The sequence below is a fragment of the Ambystoma mexicanum genome, chromosome 11, assembly GCF_040938575.1.
Source record: "Ambystoma mexicanum isolate Mex_15411 chromosome 11, UKY_AmexF1_1, whole genome shotgun sequence".
Classification (NCBI taxonomy): domain Eukaryota; kingdom Metazoa; phylum Chordata; class Amphibia; order Caudata; family Ambystomatidae; genus Ambystoma; species Ambystoma mexicanum.
The window spans coordinates 768736272-768753064 of NC_090934.1; the positions used below are offsets into that span (position 1 = coordinate 768736272).

The 16793-nt window shown below is 43.0% G+C and overlaps 1 protein-coding gene across 1 annotated transcript in view; it reads right to left on the reverse strand.

Annotated features, from left to right (window-relative positions):
* Nucleotides 1-16793, reverse strand: part of IPO7 (importin 7) — a 1018209-nt gene that overhangs the window by 901266 nt on the left and 100150 nt on the right. Inside the window, exon 2 of the mRNA XM_069623670.1 lies at nt 7947-8028. Coding sequence (XP_069479771.1) covers nt 7947-8028 — 82 coding nt within the window. The remainder of the gene's footprint in view (nt 1-7946; nt 8029-16793) is intronic.

Below are 16793 nucleotides of genomic sequence, written 5' to 3' on the forward strand. Positions count from 1 at the left end.
TGGCGTTCTAAGTTTTGAAAACTAAGGCCATCAGCAATGTTTGCTGGAAACAGCAATTCTGAAGGTGTATGGGAGTAGTGCCTCTCATAATTGGATTTCATTATGCTGTTACAAAGAAAGAATGTATTTGCCTTCTGAGTGAAGGTCATGAGTTGCTTTTTTGGTTGGACGCTCCATATGCCTGCGCATCCAACGGAATGTAAAAGGGGCAATTGTTTTTTGACCTTGAGCGACAGACCTAAAAAGAAATTCAAGGAATGAAAGGGTCGAAAAAAATTGCAATTGATAAGGTTATGTTTTAAAAAGTTTGTAAGGGACATGCACAATCAGTCCACGAAGATTCTTCTATGTGAATACATTGGTGTCTGACTTGAAGAATGGAGGCAGTAAATATCATGCAAGTTTACTTTTGTCCACTCTACAGGGACCCGCACTTTCATTTTAAATTACCGACAATCTAATTGCGCCAATATAACTCACGTATTATCCTTCTACACGGTTACATTTTTCCTGTAATTTTGCAGAGTGCACAGGTTCCCCATTTGTAAATTATGACTACACTCATCCTTTTTAGCATTAATATTTCTTGTTTGCACCGTTATGTTTCCTCGCATACCTTTGTGTATCACTTTGCGCGTTTTTTTGTTCTTTGAAATCACGAAACGTCAATTTTTTTATATTTGGCCATTCATTCTCCATTCATAACTGAATTATCGTCTCCCTATATAGTTGCAATTTTTTTTTATCTTACGGCGCATGCAGAATCTCAGCGTTTGCAGCCTGTTACTATAATTACACATGGTCAATACTAGCATTTCAGTAAACTGTCATGTGTGACCACTTATATTTCTGTATTACTTATTTTTTAATTTTCTGTAACGTTTGCCGCCTAGTTACATCTTGCCGCACTGTCCGTGCCATGGTTTCCAGATGCCGAGTGAGGGCTTTTTCGGACGCCAAATACAACTGCTCGTAAGCGGTTGCCTGTGCATAACAATTATGTGGGATGACACTCTAAGCCCACTTTGCCCGTACGCTGAACTCGCTATTCGGAGCAACATCACATCACGCATTGTGCTTTCTTACAAATCACTGTGGAAACAAAGCAGCTGCTTTCACCAAGAAACCATAATTTTTATATGGGACAAAACCACCGTGTTCCTGATGTTGCCGCCCTTACAACCTTTATCATTGCTTTGAACATGGGATTACTCCGATGGTCTGACAGTTGGTTGTTAAATGAACCTACATTACAACCTCTAACATGTTCACGTTTTCTTTTACAATGCAGTCTATTACTTCAAAATGTAAGTTATTAGGTTGTACGTCACTGTATGTTGATTTACAGGTTCTGCGTCAAGTCGCGTACTTGTGCTTTTTGCAGCCTACCATGGAAAGGGAAGAGGGGCCATGTATGAAACAACTGCTTTCCCTTTCTATGGTGGTCATCTTGAAAAAGGATTTTGTCCCACCTAAGCCGCTCCCGAATTAAAACAAGTACTCCTTTTTAATACCACACGTTACTGCTGTGCAAATTTAGACCATTACAGCCAAAGATTATTGCCTCCATGCATTTTACCGAGAAATATGCAATACTTGCAGTGTATGCACATTTTTTCAAAAATGTATGTACATTGTGAAAGGTCGCTATTAACGCAATATTTACTATCTTAACAGGTGGCTTTATTTTTTGGTATGGAAGGTAATAAGGCAATTTGCAAACGGCAATGAGCAAATAGGCAACAGTAATATGTTGGTACATGTACGGTGACAAATTTTGTGCATTTGTTATTTGCAAAGTACCGGCACTGTTTCTCATGCTTCATTACAGCAGTGCTGCTGTTTCTTGGGGAGGAGGGATGGCTTTAGCTGATGTCATTTTCAGATAATGAAAACTTTTGCTAAAGATAAATGTGTACTGCAGTGGTAATCGCTGCATACCAATACGTGTTGGCGTTGTGTTAGGGAAATGTTGAAGGTGGACGTTCCTACATCAATATAAAATCTATTTCCACACTGTCCACGAGGCATAGATTTTACTGTAAAGTGTGTACCGATTCTGGGACATGTCACCATGCTGTAAGCCAGCCTATTTTCATGTGGCATTCTTCGCAAGGTGTATAATGTTTAGCAAAAGACCCTTGCTAAAGGCACATTATGGTTACGTTGCCCTACTGAAAATCTGTGACAATCGGTACAAAATATTTTTGATGTCCTGGGTGTTAGTCTTAGCAGTGCACGGTGGTGGCGCGAGTTATGGTTGCTTAGCTTACCATAACTGGCGAATCTCAGGGGTTTTTCGATTTTACTTGTAACCATAAAGTCCCTTTAACAAAGTTTTTTTACTGAATATACATATATATATATTTGGCAGTGATCAAAAACAAAGGGGCTACACATGGGATATAGTCAGTGATGTCATCAATGACATTTGTGATGCCATCTTTCATGTCCTGGGTGTTAGTGCTAGCAATGCACAGTGGTGCGGGCAGGTATGGGTGCTTAGCCTACCATAACTGGCGAATTTCAGGGGTTTTTCGGTTTTACTTTGAACCATAATGGCACGTTAGAAAGGGCTTAGTGAATTGCACAGGTTTTTAGTAGTGCAACTTAACCATAACGTCCCCTTAAAAGTTGACATTTTTTTAATGAATATATATATAAAATCATTTAAGAAAAGGGAGAATAGAAAGGTGCAGTACAATTGTAAGAATGTCAGCCCAGCACTTCCCTCATGGCCAGGATTGGTCTAAATATGAGGAAGATGCTTACCAAATAGACGAAATGGCAATGGCAAACAGCCTAGAAAAAGTGCTGAGTTCTTCAGTGGAGACCAGCGTCAAAAGAGCTGCATCAGAAATGCTCCTGCCTATCCAGCAGCACCTGGACGACATGGAGGAGCACCTACACGAGAACTCCTACCAAAAAAGTAGACACAAAAGAGAATGCACCTTTCAGATAGGGGATATACTTCGGCGCGCTCGAGTATAAACTCTATGACATCCCCCTCCCCCCCACCCCGAGCCAGCCAGAACCAGCCACTGCTACCCTATCAGACGCCTTCTCCATGATGAAAAAGGCCTTTTTGGATAGGAAGGAAACCCCTTCCACTGATGGACTTTTTACCCCGAGGAAGAAAACAGGGGTACTAGACCCCCAAGCCCAGAGGGTTACCAACAGGGCACTGATCAAGAAGGATACGATTTCGGCAATCAATCTCCCACCTCTTCAGACGAGGACACGCAAACAATAGGGTCACGACCCTCAACTTCAGGGATTGCGGCAGCCCCCATCCCTAAGAAGCCAACCAAGGAACTTTCTCCTTCCAAGGGGATGTTTACTACGGAAGACTTAGTACATCCCAGATCTACCGACTGGGAACCGTCTCCGAGAACAACTGAGTACATCAAAGACAGGTTACGCAAACGCCTGGACAAGGTTAGAGCGAGACTCAGGGCAGAATGCCCACGCCCGGACATTCCAGGCAAAGAGGCCCAGACATTCCAGGCAAAGAGGCCCCGACGCCGGAGTTAGACTCCAAAATGATTACTTTTCTTGGAAAGCATGTCAAAGACCCACGAAAGGGCATCGATTTTGCCTGGAGGTCCCGTCAGGACAGTGTATTGACGTCACTGGTCCTCTAGCGAAGAGGATGGACCTAGCCGAAGCAGCCATAGCTTCTGGAGACCCTATCGATCCAGTAATCCTCTATGGTTGGGCCCAAAGAGCCATTGGTTTGCTGGGTAACGCCAGCTGTGCCATATCGGCAGAACGCCGCAAAGACATCCTCTACAAGAATGACGCCAAACTAAGTGAATTAGCAGACATCGAATCCGGGGCCGCGGCACAGAGTCTGCTCTTCGGTGATATCTTCATGAAGGAGATGTCCAAGTTTGTTGGCACCTTCACAGCTTTAGACAAAGCTCAAGCCTCCATCAAAAGAGTTCTCCTCTAAAATTTTCTCTAGGGCCGGACGAGGTACAGGTCGCTATTCTGGCCGATACTTTTTTGATCGAAGACTTCAACAATCCAGGGATCAACACACGCCTGGCAGGATTGCTCAGAAACCTCCTTCCCTTCAAGAGGGCGAGGAAGAGGTCGCGGTTGGAGGAGAGCCGCTCGATACCCAGCCGAGCAACGAACCACAGGTCAGTCTGCTTATAGCAGCGCCAGCGTCCCAAACGCCTATAGGAGGGAGGTTAGCTCCTTTTGCGCATGCATGGGATTCCTCATCAGGGGAGGCATGGGTCAGAGACGGTTCACGGTATGCGCCTAGAATTCTTTGCACAACCCTTTCAAGCAGGTCACCCCACTCCAATTACAATGTCCAAGGAGGACAAGGAAGCGCGATTCGCCCCTGCCCAAGCCAAGGCGGTTTCTTCAGCCCCATATTTCTGGTACGCAAAAAGCAAAAAGTGCACCAGTTGATAAACCTAAGGGCTCTCAACAACTTCATTATTTACCGCCATTTCAAAATTGAGGATATTCACATGCTCAGGGATATCCCGAGACCCCAACGACTGGCTTATGCGTCTGGATCTGAAAGATGCGTACCTCGCGGTACCCATACATCAGGACCACGCAAGCTATCTGAGTTTCTCCTGGAAACCCTGAGACTGGGAGTTAAGTTTGCCATTCGGACTCTCTACAGCTCCTTGGGCTTTCACCAAGCTCCTGAGACCAGTAGTAGCGCATTTAAGAGAACAAGGCGTCCGGCGGATAATATACCTGGACAATATTATTTTCATGGCTCAAGCTCTGGTAGAACAGACCAGGCTGGCCATAGACCAGCTGCAGTGTCGCGGATTACTCATAAATTGGGAGAAATCGATCCTTCACTCATCCAGGAAACTAGAGTTTAAGATTTGTAGTAGACACCGAAACTGCTCAGTTCCGTCTGACGGCCAAAATTCACTCCACCAAACGGGAGATTCGCAGACTCCTGCAGAAGGACTGCATATCTCTCGAGAGCTTGTGAGGGTGATAGGACTTCTCTCCAAGCTATATTTCCCGGACCTTTCCACTACCGGGAATTGCAGAGACTAAAGGGTCAGCACTTGAGACACAGTCTCTTACTCCCAGCGACTAACACTATCATCATAAGCGAGAACGGAGCTCAACTGGTGGCTCACACACATGGAGGCCTGGAACGGCCGAGCAATCTTCGGATCTGCTCCAGATATAGTGATAGTCAGATGCCAGCCGCTCCGGCTGGAGAGCGAGATGCGGTCCAGTGGCCACAGGAGGCAGGAACTCGAGGAACTCAGGAACTCGAGATGCATATAAACTTCCTAGAGCTCCTAGCGGGCTCTTCGCAGTACGCTCCTTTGCCAGAGGCAGAACGAGTTGTTGCATTTTGCTGAAGATGGACAACATTTCAGCAGTAAGATACAATCATCTGGGTGGCACCAAATCTCAGCCCCTAGCAGAACTAACCAAAGAGTTTTGGCATTTCTGTCTAGAGCATCTGATTTTGGTCACGGCGGAGTATCTACCAGGCTTCACGAACGTAGTGGCGGATTGGTACTCCCGACATACGATTGATTACAGCGACTGGAGGCTCGACAGAGAAGTCTTCCTTCGCGCCTTCAACAGGTTTGGGGTTCCATGTCCAAGGACCCGTTTGCCTCAACACCCATCTACCAGTGTTTTTCAGCTGGAAACCAGATCCAGCAGCAACTGCGACGGACACTTTCCTACAACATTGGACCGAAGGGGTACACTATGCCTTTCCCCCCCTGAAACATGATTGTTCCCGACGTGCCTTCGCCAGGGTCCTCGCAAACAGAATTGGTCCTCATAGCCCCAGTCTGGACTTCTCAGACCTGGTATCCAGTTCTTCTGGAACTTTCTTCGGATTTTCCAATCCTACCCAGATTTCCCAATCTCCTTTTGGATCCATCAGGGCAGCGTCACCCCCCACTCCTAAACGGATCCCTGATCCTAGCAGCCTAGAGGATTTCAGGTCGAGATGGAGTTTCCGGCATGTCACACATGGCATTCAGCCTCATTGAAGAGAGCTGGGTCCCCGCTACTCTGAAAACACTCCAACTCATGGAACACCTGGAGGACCTGGTGCCAAGACAAAGGATTACATCCAGTTTCAGCGCCTATAGAGGAAATTCTAAATTTCCTAGCATCCTTAATTGAAAGAGGTCTTGCCTACAGGACAGTTAACGCCTACCGCTCTTCTATTTCAGCAGACCACGACCTCATACAAGGGATCCCAGCAGGAGAGCATCACCTTGTTTGCAGACTACTCAAGGGTGTCAGACTTACAGTCCCGCCTCCGTCCCGGTAAGCTTGGGACGTTAAGTGCTGAATCTCTTATTATCTTGGCCAGATAATGAGGAATTATCCCGAACTGCTCTATCTGGCAAACTCACTACACTGCTCTGCCTCGTCTCCTGCAGGAGAGCGACATCAGAGCCCTCTGCTTAGTCAGATGCCTGAAGGCCTATGAAGAGGTTACGGCTCCTCATAGGGCCTCTCCTAATGGACAGCTATTGATAGCTTTGCGCAAATCCCATAAAGCAGTTTCCGCTCCAACCTTAGCACGCTGGGTGCAGTGGACTTTAACCCAAGCAGGAATATATACCTTGCACTTCGGAGCCCACTCCGTGAGAGGAGCCATGGCTTCCAAAGCCTTCCAGGTCAGAATCCGACTGGAAGATTTGAGGATGGCGAACTGGGCAGGTGAATTTATATTCAAGCAATTCTACCTGAAACCGGTAGAACAGCCGGCATCCATTGTGGTAAGCTTTAACCGAGCATAATGTGAGCCTCCGGTCTGGACATAGAATAAAGATTTTCCATAATAACTTGCTAGACAGTCTTAATTCTATTAAAGACACAGAGGCAAGCATTATCCCACCCGGCGAGAAATGAAGACTATCTCGCTGGATAATTATTATATATACACATTGCTAAGAAAGTTTGATCATTTTGAATGCATGTTGCTCAAAATAACACAATGTATTTCTCTCCCACCCCTCTAAGGGAACTAGGGTTGTAATATACACGAAGTCATTTGAGTTCTTTATTTCTCAACAGCGCCAACAGACAAGTCCGCCTAATCCACAGCACGTTTCCATCTTCTGCTATGAGATGGCTTCAGTTCCAATTTTTCTATCGGCCAAGTTGGCAGCCTCGAAAGAGGAAGTTGCATCATGTTCAAGACCGTTTATGAGGGGACTCAGACACCCATTGGAGGACCCAGGTCACGTGTTGGTGGCCTTGAGATGAACTTTCAACAAACCCTGTGGTAAATGGAGTTTATTATTTTTTCAAGGACTTAAGGGCATATTATGAGATTGTTTCTACTTGTCGTATATTTGTTATATTTTACAGTGCACCTTTTCTCTATACCTATGATCTATGGCACTCGGGTGCACTGATAAAATATCTTGCTGCTGAGCTTTCTTTAAATGTTAAAATAAAGAAAGAAGCATAATGCTCGCCTCTGTGTCTTTAATAGAATGAAGACTCTAGTAAGTTATTATGGAAAATCTTTATTCCATTTTATTGTGACAGACCTTTGAAAACATTGTTTCATGCAGGATATGCAATGCAACCATTTCCCACCTGCGTTACAAAATTGAGACTACCCGTGTCATTGTAATGTGTTTGTTATGTATGTTGTATATACAAAGCCTTTCGGTTGATGGTATATTAATAAATGTGGCTCTCAAGCCGACGTAGTAGCATAGGATATCTCAGCACTGACCAACACAAAGAGCTGTGGTATACATTATGCTATAGTACCCAGTCATCCCTGCCAATTTTACCTATCATCTTTACCTGCAAAGTATTGTTTTACCATCATCGCCTGACTCCAATCTGCCCCACTCCCAGACAAAGTGCTTGGTGGCAACGACAATGACAGTTAGGTCCTAGTGAAACTTCACAAAATAATAGATTATGAAAACTTAAGTCAGCCCACTTGCCTGCCTGTCTCACTGGCAAATCCAGTTGCTCCGACATGGTGATCTGAAGCAGAGTGGACACAAAGTTCACAGTCTTGTGAGCCTGAAAAGTAAAGAAAATGAATAGTTAACATGTTGTAAGACCCATCAGCTAATTTATGTAGTTCCCAACACATGCCTGACCCCAAAACCACTCTCCTGCCCATCTGATCAAATATTTGTCATCAATGTGTTTAACTGCTCTGAAGGCACCCATTAGTCAAGTGTATGTAATAGTAAACCGATAATTAAACTCATAATCGCATCGAAGTGGATGGAGACCACTGCTCTCCGGCACCAAATACTCCGACAAAAGCAGAAACTCATTTAAGGTGGTGGGGCTGCAATGAAGTACTAGGCAGCACAGGCTCCAGTTGTCAGTGGCCCATTATGGGGCATGCCATAATAAATTAATCCTTGCAGGAGGAAAGCCATGACGAGTCCGATCCAGGAAGTGAATTTTGCTCAGGACAGTTCTATACTTTGATGCAGGGAAACAAACTGCGGCAGTTCAGTATCTAAAGCCATTGCAATGCAGAACACGCCACGTTTCTTGTGGAAAACTTGGTCCGCTGATGCATTTACAAGTAATTAAGTTTAAGGTCTAGGGACAGGGTGGATGACCGAGCATGGCTGGGTCAAAGTAGTCTCAGTTAATTTTCAGTAGACACTAGGTGCATTTTCCCTTGGATGGAGCAGAGCGTGCAATGCGTAGGGAGAAGGAGGAAGGCTCAGGCACCAAACCCTCCACCTTCTCACCTCCACCTTCTCCTCCCTCCCACCTCCACCTTCGACCCACCCCCCCCCCCGTCCGCAACATGGGGAGGTGGAGGGTTTGGGCTAAAAACTGGTACTGCAAACTACTGAGGTGGTGGCATGCGAGAACATTTTAACTGGAGGACATGCATGGCCGACACCAGTCAGAGTGATCCTAGTTTTTGCCATGGTTTGTACGGTTGCAAATGGTCACTGAATGAGGGCAGTGTTCCAATGGCCCCTTGATAAGGGCTGTCGTGAGAAAGGGCAGAGGATAGTTGAGCCACTGCCTTTGAGGGTTCATACCCTACTGGCAGCAATCTTAAACTCGTGTTATTTCAAGTACCACTACAGCCGAGTTATTTTTATTCATTTAATCCGAGGCCTCTAGCGCCAAAGGACAAGAGAAGCCAGGCAGACATCCTGGGAGAAAGCAAGACAACCCAAATCCACATGCATGCAGACCTGAAAGTGTAACAAATTGGGTAAATCTAATTGTGATCTAGGTGACAATACTTCAAAAATAACCTGCTACAGAAAAAGCGTAGTGTGTGTACAAGCAGGAAACTGAAGAAATGGGAGATTTTTAGAACATTGCACTCCTGAATGTTGCAAACCGTTCTTTGCTTGCCACCGCCAATTTGCACACACCAATGTGCACACAATTAGGCCAACCTGAATAATTGACAGTGGTTGTGGCAAGAATACTGGATTTGAATGAGGGACCCCAATGCAAGGACGGCAGGGATCTAGCAATAGGAGGTGCTGTAAACACTGCAGCTCTCCAAGATTTAGAGACCTTCTGCAAATAAAGGAGACAGCCGCAAAGGGTGTCCAGGACCAGGTATTCCGAGTGGAGTTATCTATGGCCAGACAGAGTAGGAACAAAATGCATGCCAATTAGAAGCCTTTTAGGGGAGACCAGGAGTCATTAATCTCCACCTCCTGGCGAGAGGTTGTGGATAAATGGCTTCTGTACATTAGTCATTCATGCCTAAAGCAAGCCAAGCGCAACGCCAGCACAAAACAGCATAGGCCCTGGTTTACTGTGCCTTTGGCATGATAAACAGCCAGGGAATTATGGTCCAGACCCATTTGGAGAGGACCGCTCTGAATTATTGCACAAATGAGTTACATTTTTAATGCATTTAAATGTAACCCACCATCTCCTAAAAGCAGTTACGTTTATTAGGCAAGCTACTATAATGGCAAATATAAAAGAACAAGCCATCACTCCGAATAATAAAACTATCACGAGCGATGAACATCTTGATTAAGAAACAAAAAAGTAATTCTAGTTTAATAAGGAAAGCATTTCTCCAGTACTCCATTGAAAACAATTTAGAAAAGGATTTTTTTTATTTTTATAAACAGTTGCATGATAAAGGGCTTCCTCTCCCACGAGCCCTGGTCTGCTGCCTTCGGTTTCCCTCTCCCCAGCCCTCAACTGCAATGCAGTTCGCGCCAGCATAGATAGATAAATATGAAAAAACCTTCGTACCAAGGTACAGGGCAATGGAATGCACTCCGAAGAGTGGAGTATAAATCACTAAACCTTTCCAGACAATGTAAAATACTTCATTGTATAATGCCATGGGAAAAAAAAAAAAAATCAAAACCACGTTTCGCGGTTCGCACACCCGTTTGGGGTTTTCAACACAGATCATGGACTAAATAAAATACAAGCAACATCTCTAGGATCAAGCGCTGCTAGACAGTACTCTGACAAAATCAAATGCAACTAAATGTTATAAAGTCAGACATCTTAAAATGCCTGCAGTATCGGCAATGGTGGTATATTAGGGCTCACACATGATAAGTATACACTTGTGATTATAATTTTAACTTACAGGTAAGGCCTGGTTATTGTTAACAGATTGCTGTAAATATACATCGCAAAAATAAGTTTGATTTCATTTTACTGTGCGTTGTGTGTATTAGTTTCTCAATCCAACCGTTCAACTAATATTCCTTGCTATAAATTAATAAACGAGCGGCCTTTTCGTACTGCTCTAGTGGCAGCCCCACTATTAAAGATAAATATTCCTGGAATCTTAAAATGAACATTATACTGATGTGCAATAGAAGTTGGCAACCAGTAAGCCATTCTTAAAAGTCATGTCACAGGTTCCCTTCGGTATGAAAGTTAAGATCTTTGAAACTTGATGTTGGTCTCGCTTCATGCGGACGCAGAGGCTCGTTACATAGGAAGGTTAGAATTTCAGCTCTACCCTTTGGAGACTTCCTACACCTTGCATTTCTACAACTTCACCTTCAGCAATGTAGCTAACAAAGGGAAGTTAGAAGAAGTGTATTAAAAATAAATAAAAAATGTAAAAAAAAAAATCACTGTCGAAACTGAATACCTGTCTGAAAAAAGCAGCTAAAGCAGGAAACTGCCGATTGCAGATCTCCGACCAGGAAATAGAATTGGAAACTGACGCCTTAACCTTTTGTATTTTCAGCCAGTTCAAAAATAAGCATTTTCACTCTCCAGCAAATCCACAGGGTGCTGCACATTGCGATTACAGGGCTTTGCTAATTCAATCATCCACATTCATTGTAATGCTGTGGTGTTCTGGTAGAAATTGTATAAACTGTAACATTCCCTTGTGCACATTCTAGTCTTGAGCTTTCTTAAACCTATTGCTTTGAGTGGAGGACGTTATTGTGGGTGAGGTTACAACCAGAAGGGCAGGTTATCAATCCACTTTTGAGAGAGGGGGAAGGGGGGAGGGGATTGGCATCAAGCTTACTACAGTGGGCTCAGTACACTAAATTAGCTGTAAATGTGTAGAGAAGCTAAGAAAAGTGAAGGTAGAACAAGACAAGGGAATTCCGAAAGCGTGCAATTGGACCCATAATGCAAGCATGAAAAGGATAGACAGCACTTTTGAGTGGACAACTGAAGTGTCCGTGGGACTCAAGGCTGTAATCTAGCAAGTGACCATGCGAACAGCTTCTCCATCAAAAGACACGAGGGTTGAAGCAACCTCATTACTTTATACTTGAGGGAATAGCAGTGTTGGTGGGGCAGGGGGCAAGATAAATCCCATATATTAGTGCAGACTTCTAGGCATAGACCAGGAAATCAGGGCTTCCCAGAACCATGTTCAAAATCATTGTAGTTAAAGTTTCCAACCCTGCATAAGGAACTGGGAACTTTAGAGATACAGGGTTGAATTTGGCAGCTGATGAAACTAGGGAAGCTGGTGTTGACTACATAAAAAAAGTGATCATGCTCTCACAACTATAGGCCGCTAAGAGATTTGTTACAAGTGATGGCTGAACAAACCTACAACTAGTTTCGTACTGCGCCACCAACATGTACTAAATTCCTTGACAAAACGTTTGCTCCAGCCTCTTGTTAAACACCAATTGTTCTGGATCATAAGCATGTTTCCTTACTTTCATCATTTGCTCTTAACGGAGGAAGTATTGTGAAAGGCATTATGGCCCAGACAGACCATAGGTTTTGGGGTGGTAATCATTGGGGGTGAGCATGGCAGTTACTTAAGAGTCTTTCAGTTTATGGCTACTACTAATCTCTTCTACAAAGATACACTGGTATTCAGCTGCTGAGCTTTGATTGAATGGTTTAAGTTGACTACCAATTTACCAAACTACCCCACTACTCACAATTTAGACTGACGCAAACCAGGCCAAGCTTCACATTCCTTTGCTGGGGCAGAAATGGCAGTGCACATTGGCGTTCTAGATCAGTGGGTGTGTAGAGCTCAGAAAATCAAGGGCGAATAACCACTTTAGTATAGACTAGTCTTATACAAAATCTTGTGCCGAGCCTGCCCCCAACCCAAACAAATACATTGTTGCTATTCCCTCCTTAACACCACTACTATTATTCTATTAAATGCAGTCTCCAATATCTTTTTTTAATTTCATTTTTTTTTTTTTTTAAATTGTGAAAAGAGTATTGCAACTTCCTCCAAAACAAAACTATTTTAAACTTTGACATGTAGGTCACCAGTAGTCCCTACAATTCATAACTAAAGTCTCTCTATACACCATCTCCCCCCGCTGCACCCACATTTATCGTCTTCAGAAAGCACACTAGGATTCCACCCGCCCCATCATTAACTTTGTATCTCCCAGGGCTTACAAGAGGCTCTGGATATTGTAAAGATAAAACCACGATTAGTTTATCGTTAACTCATATGGCCCCTCGGCAATTCATACAAATTACAAATCTGGACCAAGGAGTTACAATTGTTTCCATATGGAAATGGGTTGTGCAGCAAGTGAAGGTCACCAACTGAGCGTACTATGAAAATAAGTCATGTAAATACAACGAGATATGCTACAATCATTGGCAGCCATGTGTTCTCATTTCCTGCGGCTGCCCTCCACAATCTAGCAACTGGATATACATTATGTAATCTGAGGACACTGGGTTGATTAATTGATCCACAATTTCACTGGGGTGCTTTGATCTCCTTGATACTCGTTACCCCTCCTACTGTTCAATTAATTTCAAACAAAACGTATTCAAAGTTTGACTTCAATCAGGACCGAGTATGAAGCACATCTGGACAAGAGTGGACCCCAATCTTCAAAGGGTTGGATCTTCTCCATGTTTTAAGAAGGTTAATTTTTCTAATATTGTGGATCCATTACAGTCAAGGGTAGCCTACAGTACCTGCCTTGCTGTATAAATGCCATTTCCCCTCTGGTCAGTAGAACTCTACTAGATCTTGCATTTCTCCAACTTCTCTAATCCATTCCCCAGGAGCAACATCCTAGGGTGCACAGGTAAGGTTTCTCACTCCATCTTCGATCCTGCTGAGTAATTCCCTCAGTTACACCTTAGCAGAAGGGCAACTTTACATGGGGAAAACGTTTTACCACCACACATCTAAAAAAGCAACGTAACCCAGGGGGAACATTTGTGTTAGCCTTTGTGAGTCTTCAAATGCAATCTCAGCTGTGCAATACCCCATAGAAAAGGGCCACAGGATGTGTGGAAAGTGCACCTTAAAATTAGCCTTCACACATTTTTCCAGGAGCCATCTGGTGAGACCAACCCAAAGTCACTTTTCCATGCTACGTTAATGTCAGACAGTGGGCAAAAAGTGTTTTTAAACATTCTTACAATATGGAAATTAACCCTTTCTTGGAAATGAACAAGATCCTTGGTCATCCATTCCGTCAGTTCTCAGTTTATTTTTTAATGGCGCTTCGGCAAGTATCCCTTTTATCTTCGGATATGCAAAGCTGGATTGTCCCTGCAACTACTTCTTGCACCTGATCCAAGTGCTTAAAGAGCCATTCTAAAAGCACCAACCTGCTTTTTCCCCAGCCATCACTAGCCAGATCACTCCTAAGTCTATTTCCTCTATCCTAAATGAGGCAGGAGTCCACAATTTAGCTAAACCAGCTAGGCCATGCAGAGGTTGCTGCATTCTTTTTATCGCTGCATTCTTTTTAACCTCCCTCCAGACTTACCAAATAATTCCCAGCACCAGCTGTTCAAGCATTCTTCTCAATCATTTTCATCAGGCACCATAACAAATATTTCATCGATCTACGGTCAAGTCAAATTATTCTCCGTCCATCCATAGTTTAACCCTATTTCCCAATTAGTCAACCAATTCCCTAACTGAGCCGCATTATGGCTTTGTGCAGGCTAACCCTTACTGTTCATTGGGGCGTCTGCAGATTTCACGTTGAATTCTAGCCTTTTTGCCATGCCAAATAAATTTGGACATCTCTCCATCGATGCCTCTAAAGTTGTAAAGAGATATGGGGACTGATGGGAACATCACAAATTGGAAACTGCAATATTTGATGCAAATTTATTTTCATTGACGTTACATCCCTCAACTGTAAATTGAAGTGTTTCTTCCACCCGTTACGTTTCTGTATTACTATAATGCCCCATGAGTCCAGAGTAGACGTGGATTAGTCTTATACAACAGGTAATCTGCAAAAAGGCAAATTTTACTTATTCTGAACACATCTACACTGTGCGATTCCCCAATTTGATCTATTGGAGAATGCTAGAGGCTACATCACGAGGATGACTAGCAAAGGGGATAGGCCTAATCCTTTAGTTACAGCCATGTTTATCACTAGGCGTGCGCGCAGAGGTTCAAATGCTATCAACTTCTAGAGAGGTGTCTGTATCACTACTTTCACCAAAGCTGTAAATTTAAAAGGCCATAGCACCTTAGCAAAAGCTTTATCGGAGTCCAGTGAGATGAAAGCTGCATCCCCTCATGATTAAGACTTAAATGCATTACACACAATGTTTTTCTTAATGTTATCCATGCCATGGCAACCTTGTATTAATCCCACTTTGCTTTAAAGTATAACGTGTAGGGGTAACTGGTCTAGCCTGCTAACCAATACCTTTGAGTCTATATTAAATAATGTTTTGGAATGATAGCTACCAATACATTTGCTCAGAAATTGGGCCAAAACAAAGGGGAAAAGCTTCCTAAATAAATGGGCAAAAGTGCGATGGGTTAAAGGGGGGAAAAAGCCAGATGGTTATAAATGTGGTCGTCAATTGTAAGTTTGAGCGTTTGATAAACTATCAAAACGAATATTGAGCACAATTGTATAGGTGATGTGTTTTAAAGGCAATGAAGTGTTACAAAAAAATAATTGGGCCAAAAAAAATCTTGAAAATGCTAACATTTAACCATGTAATCTTCCTCAGCCTGGGACTAGCTGCTTTGCATACTCTTTATTAAATTACTGTAATTGCAGTTTCCAGCAATCTAGGAGGCTAGACATTGTCATTCTACCTAGATAAGCTCACTTATGTCCCCCTGCTTCCGCCCAACATGTAAAATGGCTTATAAAATGGAAAAAACTTCCCAATTTGGTCCCAGTTATACTGATTTCACCCTCTCCATCTTGGATCCCCAGCACTGGTCTGCTACCTTGAGCTCGAAATCATTTTGCCAATGATCTGCCGCCACACTCTTCTCATAATATGGCAGTCCTGTGCATTTTAGCCTCAGTCCTACTCATTAGCATTGTTTTGTAGAATTGAAAACTTCAATCTCCCTGTCCCCAGTCTCCTTTCCCAAACTTTGCTCTAATTTTTCAACTCCCACTTGTATAGCTTTCCTTTGCCGTGTCAATTTTTTGTTCTTAAATCACCAGTTTACCCAAGGTTCAAAATATAGATTTGATGCGCAGGAGCTAAAACCTGTTCCTCTGTCAATCACCCAGTAGGCAGGTGCTACCACTAGGAAACCAGGAGCCAGTACACTGCACACAGAACGTCCACATGAAATGCACATTAACATTTTGCCCATTAGTTAGGATCCTTTATGATCGATAAATGGAGTCCCAATTCATTATTTACATTTTCAAACACAATGGTAATGTGACATGTTTTTGTAAGGCGCCAGTGGGCCAGAGGAGCCAAAATAGGTAGCTCCTGGTAGCTGTTTTAAGCTAAGCAGGCTCGAAGGCAGAAGCAGGAGCTAAACAGCTCTCAGCCATTTCAAACCTGGTTATCCTAGTAGTATACATTTAATAACTTTGAAGCTTTCCCATAGCATGGCTAAAGGAATATCCACAGTGTCATTCTCTAAACAACATCAGCTCTTGCATATTTACTTTTTCCTAAGAGCAGGTGGGCATTGCACCTCCATATGGTCAGTTTGTCAGCCATCCAACTACTTAATTAAGGCATGTTCTGATCTGAACATTGTGTGTGGTATTTGTTTTTTTTTTTTATCAGGCTGAAACATTCAACCGTTCAACATTATACAAAAATATATAAGATACATTTTAAGAATCGTATTTTATACAGTTTACATTAAAATTTCAAAGGAACACTAAATGTGTCACATTAATTTAAGAAAAAAAAAAGAATTCCTAAATTAATTTTTTAAGACTTGCCTACTAAAAAAGCAGTGTAATGAAATAAAATTTTGCACGATAAAACTAGGATTAGCAGTTAACATTATTTCAATCAATTGTTCCATTTTCACTTCTTGATTCATTTTGGATTACTCTAGCTCTTCATGTTCCACTTTGTTCCTATATAGTTTCTAGTTGCATAACCCAAAGATTTGGATCTAATGTGGAAAA